The sequence below is a fragment of the Leptodactylus fuscus genome, chromosome 11 (genome assembly GCF_031893055.1).
Source record: "Leptodactylus fuscus isolate aLepFus1 chromosome 11, aLepFus1.hap2, whole genome shotgun sequence".
Classification (NCBI taxonomy): Eukaryota; Metazoa; Chordata; class Amphibia; order Anura; family Leptodactylidae; genus Leptodactylus; species Leptodactylus fuscus.
The window spans coordinates 48669290-48693493 of record NC_134275.1 but is presented as its reverse complement, the minus strand read 5'-3'; the positions used below and the strand labels follow the sequence as shown (position 1 = coordinate 48693493).

The 24204-nt window shown below is 46.9% G+C and overlaps 1 protein-coding gene across 1 annotated transcript; it reads left to right on the top strand.

Moving 5' to 3' along the window:
• EGLN2 (egl-9 family hypoxia inducible factor 2) lies at positions 1–24204 on the top strand. Its single transcript, XM_075260638.1, has 6 exons — positions 1–328; positions 450–1606; positions 15771–15890; positions 19965–20101; positions 20194–20261; positions 23374–24204. Exons 2-6 carry the CDS (start codon positions 626–628, stop codon positions 23424–23426), a joined length of 1359 nt encoding a protein of 452 aa, XP_075116739.1. The 5' UTR covers positions 1–328; positions 450–625; the 3' UTR covers positions 23427–24204.

Below are 24204 nucleotides of genomic sequence, written 5' to 3'. Positions count from 1 at the left end.
GGGGGAGACTTGGTCCAGTAGGAGGGGGCAGATCACTGGTGTTTGCCCTGCAGCCGCTACCTGTCTGCCCTGCTGCCCCGGGAGGGGAGTTCTGCTCGTCTGAATATGCTCAGAGCAGGAGATCAGCCCTGATACTATCGCAGCGTTTCACATCTCTGCACTTGGAAGGAACTATTGACATTGCCTCCTGGTGGGGCTGAGGAGGGGAGACCTCAGTCCTCTGCATCACTGCCCTGTCCTGCTTTGGGGGTGTCTCCAGGCCCGGCCTCCTGGGGGTCTCCCCCAGACTGCAGTGCAGGGTCTGAGCATTGCGGAGGGTCCTGCCTGGGTAAGGGTCTTGTTATATGTTCTGTATGTCTGGTGAGGGCTGAGGCGGCATCCTTGTCTTATGCAGTCTATGGAGGGGAGGGGGATTTAGTGCTTACTCATAACTCTGCTCTCTTCTTTAGGACAAAGTTGTGTGTGTTGCAGCCGACGTCACTGACACTGCTGTCAGAGGAGAGCGAGCGAGCGGGCGTAGAATGAGCGCCCTACCTCTGCTGACTGCTGCCGTGACCTACAGTAAGAGCTGAATGATGATGGAGCCTGGACGTGCGCTACGTGCAAGGGACATGCTGACACTGACATGGATAGAGGGCATCAGCTGGGGAAGTCCATAAGGAGTGAAGTCAAGAAATCCAGCCAGGAACAGGGTCAGTCCAGAGTGGTAACCGCCTTACCGGGTGTCAGGATGGGGGTCCAAGGCTTTCCCCAACTCCCAGTGACTGCATCCCACCCCCCGAGCGACGTCCACCCCTCCATCAACTCATTGAACGCAGGTAATCGCTGCCATTATCAGCCGCAGCAGGAGAATCCCAATGCCGAGGGTTTGTCTTCCGAGGCAGAGCCAGACCCCCTGTTGATCTGCTCCGCTGCGCCTGTAAGGCCACGTGTTCTAACTCATGGGGAGATGCCAATGGTGAGGACTGGGCCGGTCGTGAGCAGGGAGATGACCGGCTGCTTTTCTAGGGATGCTGAAGGTGGCAGCTCCTGTCCGGATGGGTTGGTGACCATGAACGGTCGAAGAGATGGACTGCCCCTTAAACGAAAATGGACTGCGAATGGGGTGATGGAGAATGTGGTTGTGGCATCAGACAGTGGACCTTCTGTATTCCCTCCCATGGAGGGCAAGCGATGGAAATCTGAGGTACATCCTGATCCCCAGGCTCAGCAGGATCATAGCTGCAGAAGAGAGGGACATCATAGTACTAAAGCAATTTGGAACAACAGTGTGGTCGTGTCTGCCCAAAAAATGGCCTTTGACTACATCGTCCCTTGTATGACGTACTATGGTATTTGTGTCAAGGACCACTTTTTAGGAGAATCTTTGGGTTCCCGTGTCCTGGATGAGGTGGAGTCTCTGAACCGCAGTGGAAAGTTTAGAGATGGACAACTTGTTAGCCAGAGAACCATACCTTCCAAAAATATTCGGGGAGATCAGATTGCTTGGGTGGAAGGTAAAGAGCCCGGCTGCGAAAACATCGGGACCCTCATGTCCAGGATAGACGAGGTCATCATGCACTGTAGCGGGAAACTCGGCAGCTATGTCATCAATGGCAGAACCAAGGTGAGTGACGGCAACCAAAAATATCCGACACAAACTTATACGAAAAACCGAACCTTCTTAATATGTCAGTCTATATTGTAGAGCTTGCAGCCCTTGGCGAGGGGAGGGCTGGGCCTCATAGTTGTTTGCTGTGTCACGCAGGGTAGGGATGAGCCGACACATCATCCAGCTTGTTTGTTCATCTTCTCTAGATGCAATGCCCGCTGGGGCAGAGGGCCGATGGGTCAGTGTCACTGTAACGGAGAGCAAAGCTTACTGTCTGCAGTGTCACGTCTCTGAGCAGGCAGCTGTGCTGCAAATCTCTAGTCGTGTCTGGAGGAGGACGGGCAGGACCTTGGATTTTATGTCTCCTCTTTGTGTCTCCAAAACATTTTGTGTGCAATGGCCGGGTGTCAGGCTTGTGAGATATTTTTTTGCCTACACGTAGCGTCTATCTGCAGACCCTGAGACTGGGCTCTGACACCCTGACATGCTGCATCCACAGCTAGTCATGGGTGATGTTTGTCCAAAGCTTTCCTAGAAGATCCCGGCTTTACGCCAATGTGTAATCTGGCATAGAAGCCGAAATCCTTAAGGTGCAAAAATGTATCATCAGATGTTCATAGAGTAGACGCCATCTGTGCTGTGAGGCACCACAAGTCCCAGCATGGCCTGACCTGGGTTTGGTGTAAGAAGCTTGTGAACCCGAGTGGTGACCGGGAGACCGAATTACGAAACGTGTACGTTATAGGGTACGGCCATGTCCGATAAGACTGAAATGTTATTAATCTGTCTGGGATTTCACGAGACTACGAGTGACCAACTGAGCCGAGATAAGAAACAGAAAAATTAGTGTTGTCATTCACACAGTATCTGCCTCTGGGAAAGCTGGGTGGTAACCAATGCCTTTTCATAGATTGTCACCCAGCTTTCCAGAGGGAACGCTCATTGATTTGTCTTTCAGTAGTGTAATGGCCTCCATTGTGGTGGTCACCCAGCTTTCCCAGCTACAAGTTGGGCTAAACTGGATGACAAATGGATGTTAGAAACAGTCCGATAAACAATATGTGACGTCGACGGAAAACAGACAATAAAAACGCACTGATTGTTTTTTTTTTTCCCCAGGCCTGGGAAAGCTGGGTGACAACCAGTGCATAGGCCATTACAGCCTGCGTGTAGCTCGTCATCATCCAATGGATCATTATATGATCATGCATATTTATTATTTAACACTCTTTTGGTTGTCACCCAGCTTTTCCAGCAACAGATAAGGGTAAGACTTGGAGATTTTCACTCTGCGCTTTGATACGTCACATGTTTTGGGTACATTCTCGGCCCCCCGACCAATCACTGAGACTAAGGGGCGGAGAAGTCACGACTGCTTGACCTTCTGCCCCTTCTTTAGTAATTGGTGGTCTCCACACCCGGACCCCACTGATCGAAACATCCGACATGTCAGAAATTTTTATATAAGTGCAATGACAGTAAGTGCCATATGGTCTAACAGGATATTCCAGATATTCAATATCTGCGGTGACCTCCCCCTCCCCCGACTGGATCCCTCTATGCAGGGATGAATGGTGAATGTGTCACCTACTCACCATGAGAGGCAAGTATCTGTTGGGGGTCGTAGTGTTATACCTTACACCTTGTTGTACCCCTGTGCTCATCCTGCTCAGGCGGGGGTTACATCCATTGGAGAAACTACCGAAAATCGGCGGCGCAGACATAAACCCTGCACGGAGGTCCCGTCTCACTGCTGGTTTTAGTTTCGGTCTTGTTCGCCCCGTCACTCAGTCGTTTGGGTCCATGGGCAGAGAGACCGGTGCAAAACCTGAGATGTGTCCCCTGTGCACCGCCCGCACCTTTAATTCACGGCCGACTGTTCGGCCACAGTCCTCTGCAGCCGGCCTGAGTCTGTCTAGTTGTGCTCTTGGGCCCCAGTATCACTTCATGGACAGACTGATCCCCAGCCAATGGACTCTTGACAAGTTAAAGGAGTCTCCCAGGTCATCACTTGTAGTTTGGTCGATGATTTCCCTCCTGAAGAGCGTTCCGGTGATCGCTGTGGCCTCTCGCCTAGCACAGCGCCATACATTGTACAGTGGCTGTACTTGGTATCACAGCTCAGTCCCACTCCCTTGCATGGGATTGAGCTTTGCATCGGTCGTGTGACTGATGAAGGTGACGTCACATGGCCTGTGAAGCCGAAGTGGGGCTGACAGGGTGCTGTCCAACTTCTCCATGGGGATCCCAAGGGTTGGGCTGATCTTCGATTGATAACCTATCAAGACGATAGAAAATCCTTTTAGTCTAAGGCCACACAATACTAAAGTAACGCAGCAAAATCCCTCGCACTTGTCGCTGCTATACCTATTTGTCATATAAATCTATGGGACAAGGAATACGCCGCGTTTCTTACGTGACCTATATCAAAGCAATGCGTCGTCTCTGCAGCTCGGGGGTGAGACGACACAAAATCCCATTCACTCTGCTGGTCCTATAAAGTGCGGTGTTTTATCTGCTGCGTCTCTGCAGCTCTGGGCCTTCAGTTGGCCGTTGCTATCTGGTCTGACCGCTCCATACACATGTACACTTGGCTCAAGCAGAAAGGAGAAAGCAACAAACGGCCCGGGCGGCTGAACCCGAAATCCTTAGATGTCCCTTGTTGGGGAGTCAGAAAGCCCCGTACACCCGCTCGCCCCAACCTGTTCCTCTGATACAAATGTATTGTGCAGGGGCAGCTATAGGCACTTTATCAGATCTTGGCTACGGTCGCACGTAGTGAACGCTGTAGGAGAAATGCGTTGTATTTTTTACTGTTTACTTTCGCTGTTTTTCTTTATTCCAAAGAAATTTTCCCAGTTACTACATTAAACCCCCCGAGATTTTGGGTCATAGAACTGAAATAACCTTCTGTGACACAAAAAAAGTGAAATCTCATCTCGGTTTCTGAGGAAAAACATTTGCTCCTTGGGCCTGTATTAGTCAACCTGAGGCCTGAGATAAGCGGCGCCTGGTTAATGATTATAAGACAGCGCCAGATACTGAGTCACGTTACACCGTATTAACCCATAATGACCCAACGTGCTGAAATGTCTGTGGCCTAGGGGGCCGCAAAAAGTGGTATAAAATAAGATCAGGCCATCGTGAAGTACCGCAATGATAGCGAAATACTGTGGAGCCGTGTATACCATCATGTACAGTAGCTGTATACCTGCTGTTGGGATGAGTATTCTATTGTGTGTGTGTGTATATATCTGTTTAGTACATGACATGTCAGTCATGGCTTGTACACAGTGTTGTAGTATATGAGGCTGTATATATTATATCGTGTAATGGTATCTGGCTCTGTATACATTACATGGTGTAGTTGTATATGGGGCTGTATACATTACACGGTGTTGTAGTATATGGCCCTATATACATTACACGGTGTAGTAGTATATGGGGCTGTATACATTACATGGTGTAGTAGTATATGGGGCTGTATACATTACATGGTGTAGTAGTATATGGGGCTGTATACATTACATGGTGTTGTAGTATATGGCCCTATATACATTACACGGTGTAGTAGTATATGGGGCTGTATACATTACATGGTGTAGTAGTTTATGGGGCTGTATACATTACATGGTGTTGTAGTATATGGCCCTATATACATTACACGGTGTAGTAGTATATGGGGCTGTATACATTACATGGTGTAGTAGTATATGGGGCTGTATACATTACACGGTGTAGTAGTATATGGGGCTGTATACATTACATGGTGTAGTAGTATATGGGGCTGTATACATTACACGGTGTAGTAGTATATGGGGCTGTATACATTACATGGTGTAGTAGTATATGGCCCTATATACATTACACGGTGTAGTAGTATATGCGGCTGTATACATTACATGGTGTAGTAGTATATGGGACTGTATACATTACATGGTGTTGTAGTATATGGCCCTATATACATTACACGGTGTAGTAGTATATGGGGCTGTATACATTACACGGTGTAGTAGTATATGGGGCTGTATACATTACATGGTGTAGTAGTATATGGGGCTGTATACATTACACGGTGTAGTAGTATATGGCCCTATATACATTACACGGTGTAGTAGTATATGGGGCTGTATACATTACACGGTGTAGTAGTATATGGGGCTGTATACATTACATGGTGTTGTAGTATATGGCCCTATATACATTACACGGTGTAGTAGTATATGGGGCTGTATACATTACATGGTGTAGTAGTATATGGGGCTGTATACATTACATGGTGTTGTAGTATATGGCCCTATATACATTACACGGTGTAGTAGTATATGGGGCTGTATACATTACATGGTGTAGTAGTATATGGGGCTGTATACATTACACGGTGTAGTAGTATATGGGGCTGTATACATTACATGGTGTAGTAGTATATGGGGCTGTATACATTACATGGTGTAGTAGTATATGGGGCTGTATACATTACACGGTGTAGTAGTATATGGGGCTGTATACATTACATGGTGTAGTAGTTTATGGGGCTGTATACATTACATGGTGTTGTAGTATATGGCCCTATATACATTACACGGTGTAGTAGTATATGGGGCTGTATACATTACATGGTGTAGTAGTATATGGGGCTGTATACATTACACGGTGTAGTAGTATATGGGGCTGTATACAATACATGGTGAAGTAGTATATGGGGCTGTATACATTACATGGTGTAGCAGTATATGGGGCTGTATACATTACATGGTGTAGTAGTATATGGGGCTGTATACATTACACTGTGTAGTAGTATATGGGGCTGTATACATTACATGGTGTAGTAGTATATGGGGCTGTATACATTACACGGTGTAGCAGTATATGGGGCTGTATACATTACATGGTGTAGTAGTATATGGGGCTGTATACATTACACGGTGTAGTAGTATATGGGGCTGTATACATTACATGGTGAAGTAGTATATGGGGCTGTATACATTACACGGTGTAGTAGTATATGGGGCTGTATACATTACATGGTGTAGTAGTATATGGGGCTGTATACATTACACGGTGTAGTAGTATATGGGGCTGTATACATTACATGGTGTAGTAGTATATGGGGCTGTATACATTACACGGTGTAGTAGTATATGGGGCTGTATACATTACATGGTGTAGTAGTATATGGGGCTGTATACATTACATGGTGTAGTAGTATATGGGGCTGTATACATTACATGGTGTAGTAGTATATGGCCCTATATACATTACACGGTGTAGTAGTATATGGGGCTGTATACATTACATGGTGTAGTAGTATATGGGACTGTATACATTACATGGTGTTGTAGTATATGGCCCTATATACATTACACGGTGTAGTAGTATATGGGGCTGTATACATTACACGGTGTAGTAGTATATGGGGCTGTATACATTACATGGTGTAGTAGTATATGGGGCTGTATACATTACACGGTGTAGTAGTATATGGCCCTATATACATTACACGGTGTAGTAGTATATGGGGCTGTATACATTACACGGTGTAGTAGTATATGGGGCTGTATACATTACATGGTGTTGTAGTATATGGCCCTATATACATTACACGGTGTAGTAGTATATGGGGCTGTATACATTACATGGTGTAGTAGTATATGGGGCTGTATACATTACATGGTGTTGTAGTATATGGCCCTATATACATTACACGGTGTAGTAGTATATGGGGCTGTATACATTACATGGTGTAGTAGTATATGGGGCTGTATACATTACACGGTGTAGTAGTATATGGGGCTGTATACATTACACGGTGTAGTAGTATATGGGGCTGTATACATTACACGGTATAGTAGTATATGGGGCTGTATACATTACACGGTGTAGTAGTATATGGGGCTGTATACATTACATGGTGTTGTAGTATATGGCCCTATATACATTACACGGTGTAGTAGTATATGAGGCTGTATACATTACATGGTGTAGTAGTATATGGGGCTGTATACATCACACGGTGTAGTAGTATATGGGGCTGTATAAATTACACGGTGTAGTAGTATATGGGGCTGTATACATTACATGGTGTTGTAGTATATGGCCCTATATACATTACACGGTGTAGTAGTATATGAGGCTGTATACATTACATGGTGTAGTAGTATATGGGGCTGTATACATCACACGGTGTAGTAGTATATGGGGCTGTATAAATTACACGGTGTAGTAGTATATGGGGCTGTATACATTACATGGTGTTGTAGTATATGGCCCTATATACATTACACGGTGTAGTAGTATATGAGGCTGTATACATTACATGGTGTAGTAGTATATGGGGCTGTATACATCACACGGTGTAGTAGTATATGGGGCTGTATACATTACACGGTGTAGTAGTATATGGGGCTGTATACATGACATGGTGTTGTAGTATATGGGGCTGTATACATTACATGGTGTTGTAGTATATGGCCCTATATACATTACATGGTGTAGTAGTATATGAGGCTGTATACATTACATGGTATAGTAGTATATGAGGCTGTATACATTACATGGTGTAGTAGTATATGGGGCTGTATGCATTACACGGTGTAGTAGTATATGGGGCTGTATACATTGCATGGTGTAGTAGTATATGGGACTGTATACATTACACGGTGTAGTAGTATATGGGGCTGTATACATTACACGGTGTAGTAGTATATGGGGCTGTATACATTGCACTGTGTAGTAGCATATGAGGCTGTATACATTACATGGTGTTGTAGTATATGGCCCTATATACATTACATGGTGTAGTAGTATATGAGGCTGTATACATTACATGGTATAGTAGTATATGAGGCTGTATACATTACATGGTGTAGTAGTATATGGGGCTGTATGCATTACACGGTGTAGTAGTATATGGGGCTGTATACATTGCATGGTGTAGTAGTATATGGGACTGTATACATTACACGGTGTAGTAGTATATGGGGCTGTATACATTACACGGTGTAGTAGTATATGGGGCTGTATACATTGCACTGTGTAGTAGCATATGAGGCTGTATACATTACATGGTGTAGTAGTATATGGAGCTGTATACATTACACGGTGTTGTAGTATTTGGGACTGTCCTAATATTTTAATACTACATATTCCTCCTGGTGAGTTGCTGGGACATGTAGTACGCCATGATCACCTTACTATGTCATTCTATCTGTTGTCCTACAGCTATTCCCTCCATCTCCCTGTACACATGCACTCTCTCTCCTTGACTGTGTCACATCTTTCGTGAGAACAAGAGGATCGGACATGTGGACTCAGTCTCCCCGATCTCTATCAACCCTGACTATTACCGTAGCCTCCATTGCGGCCGTTCGTGGGCTCTTAGGTCAGTGATGTCTATGGCTCACATTCGTATTTCTTAGTGTTCTGCTGAGGGAGTCCAGAAAGGAAGACCCCGCAGTGTTTGCGCCAGTTTTCTCGATTGTCATATTTCATGCCCCTGCCGTGGGGGTCACAGCTCGGCCTGTCAGCCGTCTCGTGCTCTTGTCCACCCCGGTTTCTACCTCCAGATCTGTCTTGTCAGTCCATGAAACTTCTTATACTAAAAACCTTTAGGCTGAGGCCCCTCATTGTAGAAACGCGGCTTCTTTCATTGCAGATTTTGCTGCGTTTATTTGAGCCAAACCCAGGAGTGACCCTTCTGCTCAATACACTTCTGACTCTGGCTTCAAAAGATGCAGCAAAATCTGCAACCAAAAAAGCTGCGTTTTTGCAACGTGGGGCCTCGGCCTTCAGGTTCCCTTCCTAGCCGGCCATTGACCTTCCCGGGTGCGTGGGCCGGGGCGCGGGGGGTTTATTATTCTGCCTCCTGTCGTGTTGAAAACCGTTATAGGCATGTGAGGAAAAAAAAGAGCCGCACCCTGTTATATTGTCAGGATGTGAAACGCAGAAGCAGGGAACGGTGAGTAAGAAGAAACGCGGGGAAGACTTGGCAGCTTGTGGAGGTGTCGCACCACACGGAGTAATCCTCAGCCCTCAGGATTAAGGCCTTAGTCACACAAACATCAGAGCCAGGCTTTAGAGCAACTTTGTGCAGGTTTTTTGGTGTAAATCGCACCTTTTTGGGATCTTTATGGAGTTGTCGGGCACCGGCACTGACTGCTGTTTCAGCGATTTGCATGTCTGTTGTTCTGGTCCTCCAATGGGTCAGTGCAACGGACACCTGGACGCAGATGTGAAACTTAATCACCTTGGCCTCCTCTGTAGTTGTATACGGCAGGTGACGTTCCCGTCCTGTACAGTCTGGGCTATATAGTCTATACAGTCAGTCTGGCCTCTGTCTGGCCCTGCGCGCTATGTATATTGCTGGATTGGGCCCAGTGACCGGCCGGGCTGCATTCTGAGAGACATTCCTTGGACTGGTGTCAGTGGGGCCCTGCATTTCATTGGCCGCAGTTCCCCTATGTGTGTTAGGAGTTTAGCTCAGGAATCCCAAACACACACACACACACACACACACACACAGAGCAGCCCCAGAACAATTCCAAAAATGACTAAAATGCAGCCTGTGCTTCGGCCCGTCCCCACCGCGTGGCCCTCAGTAACCCATTCACTACTAGAGCTAGAAGAACAGGTAAGGCTGCGTCCTCCATAGGAGACTCCTTCACAGACTCTGCCGAAAATCATCCAAGAGAAAAGTCTTTTCTCCCACTGGTTTCAGTATAAAAATGGCAGAAATGCAATGGGCACCCGGCCATGACACTCGATATACGCTCGGCCATGACACTCGATAGACGCTCGGCCATGACACTCGACGGACACCCAGCCATGACACACTCGACGGACCCCCAGCCATGACACTTGATAGACACCAAGCCATGAACCCCCAGCCATGACACTCGATGGACATTCAGCCATGACACACTTGACGAACCCCCGCCCGTGACACACTCGACAAACACCCGACCATGACACTTGATGGACCCCCAGCCATGACACACTCGACGGACCCCCGCCCATGACACTCGATAGACACCAAGCCATGGACCCCCAGCCATGACACTCAACGGACACACGGCCATGACACTCAACAGACACCCGGCCATGACACTCAACAGACACCCGGCCATGACACTCGACGGACACACGGCCATGACACACTCGACAAACACCCGACCATGATACTTGATGGACCCCCAGCCATAACCTACTCGACGGACCCCCACCCATGACACTCGATAGACACCAAGCCATGACACCCAACCATGACACTCGATGGACCCCAGCCATGACACTCGACCATGAACCCCCAGCCATGACACACTCGATGGACACGCAGCCACGACCCCTGACAATTATAGTCTATGACTTTATAGGGTCGGAGGGTGTCTGTGGGTAACCCCTGTTTTAGCTGAATTTCGCCTAACACTGCACAAGGGCATCGGGGACATTTCTGTAGACATAAATACCAGCTCTCAGTTTTACCTTCGGCTTTGCCTCTACCGAATTTTTCTTGACAGATTGTGAGTCGTCTCTTACAAATCACATCTGTAGATATTTTGCGTAAAAGCCATGCTTTGTAGTCGCCTTGTTTGGGCCGGGAGGGGGCTCATCCTCCATTGCTGCTGTATGTGGTTTATAGTCCTGTGCTTAACCATAGAAGTTTTGTACTTGGGATTGATCATCGGTATGGGATTGGAGGACCCGCACAGATCAGTGGCTCAAGGCTCGGATGAGCATTATTTCATGTTTATTTGTCACATAGCCTGTGTGCAGCTCAGTCCCATGCAAGTGAGTGAGGCTGAACTACAAGATCAAGCACAGGCTCAACACATTGTACAGCTCTGTGCTTGATCTTGTAGGGGGTGCCTACAGCTGATCCTGGGGGTGTCGGGTGTCAGACCCCCACCAATCGGATACTGGTGACAAGTCCGGACATTTATAATCTCTGTTTCAGAAAATTCTATTCACTTAAAATTTTTCTGACTCAATTGAGTTTATTAACATTGATGTTACAGATATTGTATAGTCTGAATGATCCCCTGCAGATTATCCGTACAAATCCACGTCTGCGAGACTCTCGGATGATGGGGCTGAGCACTCAGACACTATGGGCAATGATCTGCGGCTGAGAACAGCAAATTCTAACACAAATTCCCTGGGACTGATCTGCATAAAAAATAAACCGATACGAGAAGAAATTTTCAGCCACGTTGGACCCTTTATCTGTGTAGGGTTTATGGCCACGTTTCGGGGTTGTTGAGGGCATCATATCACGGTCTGTGCTGTAGAGTTTATGGTGCTATTCCTTGTATTCGGACACAATCCCCCCCCCCCCCCCAACCCAACTACCCACCAAATCCAGTCCTAGGATATAAGAGGGTCCACGGAGTGAACTGCAAGATGGCAGAGGGGGCATATGACCGGAGGAGGATCTGGAGCATTAGATAGAGGAGTTAAGGGGTTAAGTATCGACATGCAGGGGAGGGGAGCAGACGATTTAAGAGAGGGAAGATCCAGGTTGGGGTTTCTTGAGTTCCAGGAGAAAATCAAAGTTGCCTACCCACCGGCCCTATTAATGCCGGGCCCCATGTGGTGTAAATGGCGCACCATGAAGTGGAGGAGTAACGGGGCACGGCCACCCTGGTATTTGGAGCCTGGTTTGGATCTCCTATGGGCAGGATAGAATTGGGTCTCCGGTGCCCCTTTGTCAGGTTAGGGGTAAATATTGGAGGTCTGTGGATGTTTGTAGGGGTATCGTTCATGGGTTGTGCCCTCCAGGACCCCTCCTTCTGTTTATAGTCTTATTTTACAATTATTATGATTATTTATTTTTTTTTGTAATTTTTTTTTAATCTAAGTGTTTTATATTTTGAGGTCTTTGGATATTTATAAATTTTTATACTGAGGCTGATGAATGTGTGACGCGAATGTCCATAATGTCCTACCATCCCTTAGTTGTGTCTTATCGTCTGTAAACCTCTAAAACCTACTGTTGTAGGGGCGATTTGTAAGGTTAGTGACAAAGGGGCGGTTTAGGGTTTGTGACAAAGGGGCGGTTTAGGGTTAGTGACAAAGGGGCGGTTGTAGGGTTAGTGATAAAGGGGCGGTTGTAGGGTTAGTGATAAAGGGGCGCTTGTAGGGTTAGTGATAAAGGGGCGCTTGTAGGGTTAGTGATAAAGGGGCGCTTGTAGGGTTAGTGATAAAGGGGCGCTTGTAGGGTTAGTGATAAAGGGGCGGTTTAGGGTTAGTGATAAAGGGGCGGTTTAGGGTTAGTGATAAAGGGGCGGTTGTAGGGTTAGTGACAAAGGGGCGGTTGTAGGGTTAGTGACAAAGGGGCAGTTTATAGGGTTAGTGATGAAGCGAACAGACCTTATTTATATCATGGCGCAGTCTACAGTAGGTAAGGCTTTGTTCACACTATCATGAGCCAATGACCTGCCCCACAAGTGTCCTTATGGTTTGTATGGTTTTATTCAGCATCCTCCTTGGCAGGCTCTGGGGTCTCACTAAGGCTCTGGTCACACCTGCCATGTTGTGGGCGGCGCATTAGTGGGGTTTGTGATGTTTCCCCAGCGCTGTATAGATGTGTAGAAGTTGTTAATGTATGGAACAATCCATCCATTATATAGTGTGAGCCTATAGATCTATATGTCCTCCTAGTGTGTAGATTAGGATCTCAGCCGCAGATACTGAGTCATAGGGTCAGAGGTTCTTATCCCGCGCTGTGACGTTGGTGTTATCTTTAGCTGCGTAGGTCCTGTGGTTACAGGAAACCTTATATACAGGCAGGACATAATGTGTGGGCCGGAACGTTCTCTGTTAACCCCTGGCATGCCTGTTCTCCAGGCGACGCTACTGCTCGCTACGTTTCTATGGCACATAGGACACAGAAATCCCCTAACACCTCTTCATCGAGGGGACGTCCAGCGATGGCGACCATACAGTATGGACCTATAAGATGATCTAGTTCTCTGCAGGTCGCCCCTATAAACCACTCTTTGTAGTCACTTAGGATCCATCTCGTTCACTGTCGTATGTGCCCCGCCATACCCAGCTGAGGGGGCATCAGGCCTATGGGGTCAGAAAGAAGTCACCAAGTGACCCGGCTTCTAAATGATTAATTATTTTTACTTCTTCTGTAGAATTATTGAGATTGTGAATTTATTGGAATGAATTCGATGACTGGTTCATTGTATATTTATTGCGTCAGCCATAGATGTCGGAGTCGGGTTATAGAAGGGTAGAGGGGTCGGAGTTGGTGGTTTGGCCTGACCTCTCCATAGCCTAGGTGGTCTTCATAAATGTCGAGCGCCCTCCAGTAGAGATCTCAGTGGGCTCCAATGGAGAACGAACAAGTCATGGATGTGATAGGACCTGTCATGGCGTAATGAAACCCATTGTCATGTATATATTTTATGTTATGTATGGATTGTATATATGAAGTTCATGTATTTTTATGTAATGAATTGTATGTATATTGTAAAGCTTCTTGGGCCCAGTACAGAATCTATAAGGCCGGTGTCACGCGCTGACCTTGGCCCCGAAACCTTGTTCTTTTGCCTCGGTTGGGCCTGAAGTGAATTTCGTGTCCATTCAGTTCCACCGATCCTTTTTTGGGCCGATGGCGTTTCGTGGCCTGACCTCTGACATAAGTGGCCACGTCTTCTCTGGTCCTCAGCCCTTAAGTGGGAACATTAACTGCTTGTTCTGCTCGGTGTCGTTGCCCCTTTAAGACTAGCCTAGAGGAATGTGGTGGCCCCTGACACGAGGTGATTTATCTTCGGGATATTGTGAGGGTTCCTACAGTGGTGACGCAGGTGGGGCCGGAGTTGGGAAAGTTTAGGACAATTTATTTTATAGTAACGCTGAGCCTGTAGACTCGGATAGACGGGAATGTGCGGAGGGTCGTCTTATCCGCCAAATGTCCTAGAATAGCTGGAAGCGAAGATTATCTGCCGAGCAGGAGCAGATCCCCCATCAGGCAATGCTTGTAGAGTAACCTCCATCCTCTCATGTCTGATCTGTTTGGGTGCCTGCAAACCGTCAGGAGCATCTGTGCGGAATTTAATGCGGAAAATCCAAACCGTAACCCACTACTAATACATCCTATTTCTCCTACACATAATAGAGATGATCGAGGTTTTTATGTTGATGTTTAATTTTTGCATGGATATTCAAGGCTTAAAAATTTGCACCAAAATCTGCACCACTTGTGCCCTAAAATCCACCATCTTCCAATTTATTTTTCTAACCCAGATTAAAAAAAAAAAAAATCTAACTCCACGTGAGAAAATCTGCCGTGAAATCCTCCTGTGTATGTGACAATCCCCGCCAATCTGAGCCAAATGGTGCAGGATCTTCAGGTGGATTTTCGTGCAGATTTTCCACATGTAAGTCCTGGTCATGTTCTTGGACTCTATATGGGACGATCTCCCTACATGTAGGATTCTGTATATGGCCTGCTATAGGGTCACATCTTTCGAGGTCCTGGCGCCAACGTCCTAATATTCCTCAGCAATTGCAATTGATCCTTTTATACATGAGACTGTCCCGGAAATAGAGAAGCCATTGAGTAGTCGCAGACTAATGGACGTCTCATGATACATAACAGACTTCGCTGAATGGTTTCCAGAAGACATGATGGGATTTGTAGGGACTAGATCGTACTGGTGACCTCTTGTCATGTCCCTAATGAACAAGTCCCTGCAAATTGTCTGAACTTTTTGGCGATTTTTTGTCTCTGCCTCATATTAAACAGCCTGCAATTGATTTGAATGGTCTCTTGCTTAGTCCCGACATCCCCGTACACATGCAAACTCGGCTTAACCGAGTATACAACGTATCTCCCATAGAGACAAAGAAAATCCTTCTATACCCCAACATTTGCCATCGGGCAGTCGGGAGACTCCGGCGACCCATCCAGCTAGAATGACTGTCCAATGGGAATGGTCTGTGACAACTTTACAGAAATCTCAGAGGGTTGTCCGCTGGTGTTTGTGGACCTCTGGTAGCCGCCGGTACCTTCTCAATGTACGTTACACCTCTCCAGGGGTTGTCTTTAGTGCTGTAGTGTAGGGGTGGAGTGTGAGTTGGAGTTTCGCTCTGTTTCGGCCTCTCTTGGTGTATGATGTGTGTTCTGATCTCCCAGTATTATCTACTAACTGATCTCCGTTTCTTCCAGGCGATGGTCGCTTGTTATCCGGGCAATGGGATGGGATACGTACGACATGTAGATAATCCTAATCGGGATGGACGCTGCTTAACTTGCATTTACTACCTAAATCAAAACTGGGACACCAAGGTAAGTCCTGACCACAATCCAGACAGCACTTATTGTCTCTCAGCAGGGCGGTGCAGTCATGTCCTCATAATATGGGGGGAGCCGAGGATGCCAGTAGTGATCTGCTCAGGTCAGGGGAGATTTAGAAAGATGGCCATACACAACAGATTGGTATTGGGATAATGTATAGGTCGACCTCCCGCCTGTCCTGACCTGCCTGATCCTTCTATTCTCGGGGGGGATAAGTCACTGTCCTCTACTACTCCATGACGACATAGGCAGCGGTTAAGCCAAGCATGCATGTGTTGGGTGTGTTGGAGCAGATATCTTTGGGGTATCAGACAAGATCTTTAGGTGTATGGATGATGTAACTTCTCACTTATTACTTTTGCTCTCGGGCAGATAAGATGTCGCCTGAGTATTCTTACTGCAGCTTTCTCCCTCTTGGAGTTCTGTGCACGAGCCGAGTATGCATGTGTGTGGGGATAGTTGAGCGAGTTAGTTGTCGACAGCTGTAGACATCCACAGTAAATCTGGGAAGACGTCTCATTGACGCTATTGTATGGGAAGTTTTTAGAAGACAAGTTCTCTATAACTATAAGATGTAAATGCAGCCGACTGTTATTACCTTGGACAACCCTTGTGATGTAACGCTCTGCCGGGTGAGGTATCCCATCTACCCCAACTTCGAAACTGCGTGCTTCTAGGAATCCTTCCCTAATCCTCCGCAGGTCAGAGCGGGCAGAGGGTCTTCATTAGGGAGTCTGAAGGGTTCCCCGAGCACCACAATCTGGCACAGTTTAAGAATTCAGGCCAAATATTTCCAAATAGTTCAAAAATGTCGTTATGTCAAGAAAGGGGCGTGGCTTATTTGTACCAATTTGTGTTAAAATCCTCTCCTACTAAGGTGACTCGTAGGTGGTGGAAACTTAGACTTTATAATGTAGATGGATCTGGGGCATATTCAGACTGTGCACGTGGTCAGTGTTCTTATTAGCCCTAGTTACAGGAATTCTGCCCCCTCCTGGAATACAGGACAAGGCGTCACATTTTCGGGAGGAGTTTTCCATTAAATTCCTCTAGACAGACAGTTGATTCTTAATGTCCGTGTCCTGTCCGACCATCCATCACGCCGCTTGCTCGCTCCGCCACTTCCTCCATCTGATCACTGGAGTTTATTTATAAAGCCGCGGGCACAGACTGGCAAGTCATGAATGACCCTCCTCGCCCTCCGCAGACTACAAATCATCTCATTGTGCCGACAACTCCGACTCTCGTCGCTACTCTGATGTTAGGAGTATTTAGGTTCTTTACTTTCTATTTTTCTTACCTGGGGAGTTTTTGGCTGCGCAGTGTCTGGGGTGGCATCCTGGCGCTGCGGGGTTGTCCTGTCGTGAGTATTGGTGCACACCTTCTGACTTGCACGTGCGCACTGATGGTAGGCAGCTTTATCTCCTGGTTGATTAGTCTGTCCTCCCATTTGCACCTGGGAGGAGTGGTCTCTACTCTGTATTTAAACCCATGCCTCCCATGGTTCTGTGCTGAGTGTCGCTTTTACAGAGCTAGGCCTTAGCAGGAGGAGTAGGTGGTGTTCTGGGATAGAGGAAGTTCCGTGGTTGGTTTTTTGGGAGGTTTGGGTGAACGAGTTGGTTTGTGTGTTTTCCCTTCTGTGTTCACCAATCCTCCCTCTGTGTATAATTGACTGTGTGAGTGAATTGCCTTATCCTTTGATTTCTACTCAGTTTCCCTGTGTTTGTTTCCTAGTGTAAGGTTCCTTCCCATATTGGTTTGGGGGAATCCTTTCCCACATTTTTCCTGTGTGCTGCTTGTGTTGTTAGTCAGCGCACACCCTTGTCAGTCCCTGTCAGTAGCAGCTTCACTTGTTCGTTAGGGGTGACCCCCTTTAGTCTCCAGTCCCTAGAGGTCTTATAGGGCATTCCTTCTCCCCCTTCCCTCTAGGCCTACGGAATCAGTGAGAGAGGAGCTGTCGGGGTCAGGCTTAGCCTGAGTACAGCCGACCCACACCCGTGAGGCAGGGACCGGGATAGCTAGTGGGAGTAGTGCAGGGCGAGATTCCCTACTGCTGTCCCTTAGCCCCGTTGCAGCTACCTGGACTGACATAACATCTGAATGGGAAAGGCGCTCATTTTGCTAATTTCTAAAAATTTTAAGTTTTTTTTTTTTCTTTTTAATAAGAGGATACAAAATCGCTGCAGATTTATGGCGGTAAAATCTGCATGTGAATACAGTCCAAGGCAAAGAGATGAGAATTCAGTAAATCTCCTCCACACGATGACGATATTTTCTGCGCAGAATTTTAGAGCCTTTTAAAATCTGCAAAAATGTTAATCCAAAAAACTTCTTGAAAGAAAATCTGTAATGGACAAGTGAAGTTGTTGAGCGTTTGGTTCTGGATTATCTGCAGATCTCCGGGAGAATACGTTGCTGCGGTTTTTATTACTGATTGTATTTTCCGTTTTGGCAGGAAAAAATCCGAACCAAAATTTGCACAATTGTGCAGGGTCCGTGTGCGGGGTCTGTCCATGTGTGGCGTCCGTGTGCAGGGTCTGTCTGTGTGTGGGGTCCATGTACGGGGTCCATGTGCAGGGTCTGTCTGTGTGTGGGGTCTGTCCATTTTGGACTGTTTTCCGCAGGCGATGGGGTGAACAAGTTTTCTTCTGAGGTGATGGTGCCAAATCTCCAGTCATCCATGGTGGACATTGACCGCACAAGTGGGACAAACCCCAGTGTTTATCCTCATTGGCCGCACGTGGTTGTCGGTACATGTGGCTGTATCCTATACGTATACGGGACGCACTGAGACAATAGGCCATCTGTAGGGGGTTCGAATTTCGCTTAGAAGGTCCCAATTGTTTAAAGAAAGTCCTAGCAAATATGTTTGTCCTGGCCAGAATACGGTGGCGTCCTGTTTGGATTATTCTAGTCTGCCATCTTTGATCCTCCACAGCCCCGCCCCCTTGCCGTTTCAGGCAACCAACACCGCACATTGGAGGGAATTTACCCCACATATCAGGTATAAATCCGGAGACTTGTGGCGTATCTTTGGCAGACAGGCCATTGTATGAAAACGGATGAAGGGTTGGCGGAGACCAAGGTGGGCGAAGGGCGACTCGGCCCAACAGATTTACTGCAACTTGCGTCATAAAACTGGTGCAGGTTACACAAGATACCAACACCAGGTTCAGGTTTTCATTCTGGCACACAGAAATGGTCGGAGTCTCCTAATTATTCTGTCGGTAACCCCAGACTTAATAAATTTCCTCCAAAATAAGTCACTTCCTGACGTCCTTCTCATGGCGGCAGACTAGAGAGGATCGGGTCCTTTACTCCCTAAAAATTGAATATTGTGGGAGCCCCGCCCACCACAAGCCACACCCACCATCCCTAAAACCAGTGATCACACATTGGCCCCCATACAGTACGTGTACGTTGCCGGTGACTTATTTTGTAGGCTCTCACTATGGCTAGGCCTCGGCCTATCTTAAAGGACCCATAACGTATACCATGGACAGTAGTCACAGCCTCTGTTGTCATGGTAATGTGCGAGTCCTAGGTTGGAGATCACAATAAGCCCCCTGCCCGCTTACTGTAAATTATAAGAATATTATACGTCGCCCTTTATGACAAGAATATTTACTGTACGCAGGTCATGGAGCTGAGCAGGGATATTCACACATCAGCTGCTGCACAACCTCTTTTTATGACAAGCGAGGGATCGTAACCTGTCAGTCTGTGATTGGCACAGGAAAAGAAACTTCCTACAATCTACAGTAGATAGAGATAAGCAGCCCCCCGCATATTGCCGCTTATCTCTGTATTATTCTATCAGGTTCTGAATAAGATATTTGTGCAAATCTCATTTATAGGCCTTGTAATGGAGAATTTCTACTCATGTAATATACTCACTACTTATCTAATATCCCTATACAGTACCCCCCTGACGTACTCAGTACTTACCTATTATCCCTATACAATACCTCCCTGACATACTCAGTACTTGCCTGTTATCCTTATACAATACCCCCTGACATACTCAGTACTTACCCATGATATTCTCCTCTTCTCTATACCTAGGTCCATGGGGGGCTTCTACAAATCTTCCCAGAAGGCCGTTCCGTTGTAGCTAACATTGAGCCGTTATTTGACCGGTTATTGATATTCTGGTCTGATCGCCGCAATCCTCATGAAGTAAAACCGGCCTACGCCACGCGGTAAGTGTCCCCGCCTCCATGTATTGTTACAAGTCCTGGCAGCAGTGCCTTATTCCGGCCTAACATTACTCCGCTCTTCTCTCCATACGCAGGTATGCTATCACCGTCTGGTATTTTGACGCAAAGGAACGATCAGAGGCCAAAGACAAATACAGACTAGGTGAGAGGGGCCGATGAATACATATTATTTTATAAACCACGTTTTTATGTAAAATAATTTTTCATGATTCTATTTTTCATTTTGCATGCCTCTACCTATCTATAAAAATAATCACTCTGACCACTAAGCCTAAGAAGAGATTGAGACTTGCCAATTCTCTAGGGATTCTTTTTACAGCAGTCACCTCATTTACATCATACATAGCATTACAATAGAAGATAACACCTCTATAGGTAACACCACTGACCCATCATTACATCACTACCAAAAATAGATGATGTCACAGCTTAGCTGCTCCCTCTCCCTGCACAGAGCATGTATAGAAAACTCTCCCATAGACCTCCATGAGTCTGTGTGCAGGGTCTGTCTGTGTGCAGGGTCTGTCTGTGTGCAGGGTCTGTCTGTGTGCAGGGTCTGTCTGTGTGCAGGGTCTGTCTGTGTGCAGGGTCCGTGTGCAGGTTCTGTCTGTGTGCAGGGTCCGTGTGCGGGGTCTGTCTGTGTGCAGGGTCCGTGTGCGGGGTCTGTCTGTGTGCAGGGTCCGTGTGCGGGGTCTGTCTGTGTGCGGGGTCTCTTGGGAAATATCCGAAGTTTTGATCACTTTTTATTAATTTTTATTAGGGAGCTAAAATGGAAATTCTCTTATTTAGATTTTCCCCTCCGATATTTTGCCTTCTATTTTTAGATTTTTCTAGTTCGGGCGTTGTGGGACGTTGCGATGCCTAAGGGGCTTATATTTGGTTTTGGTAATTTTTTTTTGTGATCTATGGAAAGGGGATCTCAATCTTTTTTTAGTCCCCCTTCCCTCCAGGTGCCACCTACAGGTTGTGTGTGGTATTACAGCCCAGCCCCATTCACATTGTAGAGGCCTCGCTGTAATACCGGGCACAGCCCCTGGACAACAGGTCACTATTTTTGAAAGAAAATGTTATTTTAGCACTGGGGTGAAAGAAGCTTCAGAAATACAGAATATTAGTATATGTGTACGCAGCTCCCACACAGCAACCTCTTCTGTATCTCCATGGTTACAGACTACAAACACCCCCTGTGTAGTCTGCTGTCATGGTGATGGGTGAGCCATGATTGGTTGCTCATGGTAATGACTCCTCTCATGGTTGTCGCTCGCTCCGGACTGTCCCTGGTCTTGGCCTCTTGGCGTGTGATGGTAAAACTGAGCACATGGAAAGTGACAGCTGAATGTACAGACGGGGGGAGGGCGAACGTCACGGCTGCCGCGGGGAGGAATGTTAGTTGTCATCGGTGAGAGCAATGTGGCCGGAATCTGTCACACAGAGGAGCTTGTAATGAGACGACTCAAGATGTCTCCTTGTGTGTCTTATGACACCGCACCGAAAAATGCTGCATGTCAACGTGGCCTAATACAGTGGCAAATAGTGGGCCTGTGTGTGTATGTATGTATGTGGATGGTGTGTGTGTGTATGTGGATGGTGTGTGTGTGTGTATGTGGATGGTGTGTGTGTGTGTATGTGGATGGTGTGTGTGTGTGTATGTGGATGGTGTGTGTGTATGTGGATGGTGTGTGTGTATGTGGATGGTGTGTGTGTATGTGGATGGTGTGTGTGTGTGTGTGGATGGTGTGTGTGTGTGTGTGGATGGTGTGTGTGTGTATGTGGATGGTGTGTGTGTGTATGTGGATGGTGTGTGTGTATGTGGATGGTGTGTGTGTATGTGGATGGTGTGTGTGTATGTGGATGGTGTGTGTGTGGATGGTGTGTGTGTGTGTATGTGGATGGTGTGTGTGTGTGTATGTGGATGGTGTGTGTGTGTATGTGGATGGTGTGTGTGTGTATGTGGATGGTGTGTGTGTGTGTATGTGGATGGTGTGTGTGTGTGTGTATGTGGATGGTGTGTGTGTGTGTGTATGTGGATGGTGTGTGTGTGTGTGTATGTGGATGGTGTGTGTGTGTGTGTGTGTATGTGGATGGTGTGTGTGTGTGTGTGTGTGTGTGTGTATGTGGATGGTGTGTGTGTGTGTGTGTGTATGTGGATGGTGTGTGTGTGTGTGTGTGTATGTGGATGGTGTGTGTGTGTGTGTGTGTATGTGGATGGTGTGTGTGTGTGTATGTGGATGGTGTGTGTGTGTGTATGTATGTGGATGGTGTGTGTGTGTGTGTGTGTGTGTGTGTGGATGGTGTGTGTGTGTGTGTGTGGATGGTGTGTGTGTGTATGTGGATGGTGTGTGCGTATGTGGATGGTGTGTGTGTATGTGGATGGTGTGTGTGTATGTGGATGGTGTGTGTGTGGATGGTGTGTGTGTGTGTATGTGGATGGTGTGTGTGTGTGTGTATGTGGATGGTGTGTGTGTGTATGTGGATGGTGTGTGTGTGTATGTGGATGGTGTGTGTGTGTGTATGTGGATGGTGTGTGTGTGTGTGTATGTGGATGGTGTGTGTGTGTGTGTATGTGGATGGTGTGTGTGTGTGTATGTGGATGGTGTGTGTGTGTGTGTGTGTGGATGGTGTATGTGGATGGTGTGTGTGTGTGTGTGTGGATGGTGTGTGTGTGTGTGGATGGTGTGTGTGTGTGTGTATGTGGATGGTGTGTGTGTGTGTGTGTGTATGTGGATGGTGTGTGTGTGTGTATGTGGATGGTGTGTGTGTGTGTGTATGTGGATGGTGTGTGTGTGTGTATATGGATGGTGTGTGTGTGTGTGTGTGTAAATGGATGGTGTGTGTGTATATGGTTGGTGTGTGTGTATGTGGATGGTGTGTGTATGTATATGGATGGTGTGTGTGTGTGTGTGTGTGCGGGGGGAAGTATTGTCTGGGCTAGGACTTACTACAACTCCCCGGTATATTTCTGACGTCCCGGGGTCACGTTTAGTATTGGGCTTTAGTCTCTGCTCTGTCGGCCGCCGCACCTGGTACCACCTAGTGGCCAAAGCTGGTAATACATCGGTGACTGTTAGATGTTTTTGGTTTTACCTAAATGTAGATGAATAAAGAAAATATTACACGTTACGTATCGGCCTTAAAGTTCCCAATATAATGTAGATTTCTATCAGATTTCTGTCCTGATGTGATGTGACTGGTTCAGCCATAGATGGGGTTTTGATTGTACTAACATTTGTCTTGTCCGTTTCTTGTCCCCTCAGCCAGTGGACAGAAGGGAATCCATGTTCCAGTATCCCACCCTGGATCGGTGTGACGGGGTCCGGAACCTCCTAGCGGTCGTTGTGTAGGAGCCTCGAAGCTGCTATCATCCTGGCATGGGTCGGACTCCAGACGCCAAGCAGAACGGGAACTTTCCTACCCCTGGGCAGAGGTTTTGGTGATTTCACCTCCTCTTGGTCTGCATTGGGATCACACGATCAACCTCTTTCCTGAAATGTGAATCTAAACCCTGCAGATGGGTCACATGACCAGCAGAGCACGACACCAGAATGACATCTGCAGACCATTGCACGTGGTCAGACGCTTGTTGAATGTTCGATCAGACCTTGCACATAGCTGAGGGCCCAGGCGGTCTAGCCGGGGCCTGACATGTTATGACGTCATAATGACGGCGATGGAAGGGGGGATGGGGCAAGATGCTGAGAGGGGATAAGCTCAGGGAGAGGGGGATGGTAAACCATAGATGTCAGAGACATCTTGTGACGTAGGTATAGACGGCCCCTGAGGGTGAGGACAACAGATGTGGTCATAAGGGACAAACAAAACAGTATAAAATGATGATAGGGAGCAGGGAGGGATCAAAGGGCTGGAGATGGCGCCCTCCATAGGACGGTGAGGGAGGATCCTGCTCCCTGCTGCTATACGTTCTGTCACTTAAAGAGTTAATGTTCAGAAAATTCACATTTTTTTTTTTCTAATAATTTTTTTTTCATGTCCGCCTCTGACCGATGGAGGCGAGATCAGATGTTTGTATGAAAGAAAGAAAAACTGATTTATATTGTAAGATCTGCAATAAAAAAATTACCTCATGA

Coding starts and splice junctions, on each gene's coding strand:
- EGLN2 (XM_075260638.1), top strand. CDS start 626: ATGGATAGAGGGCATCAGCTGGGGAAGTCCATAAGGAGTGAAGTCAAG. Junction 20,102..20,193: donor AAACCGGCCTACGCCACGCG/GTAAGTGTCCCC, acceptor CTCCATACGCAG/GTATGCTATCACCGTCTGGT. Junction 20,262..23,373: donor CAAAGACAAATACAGACTAG/GTGAGAGGGGCC, acceptor TTGTCCCCTCAG/CCAGTGGACAGAAGGGAATC.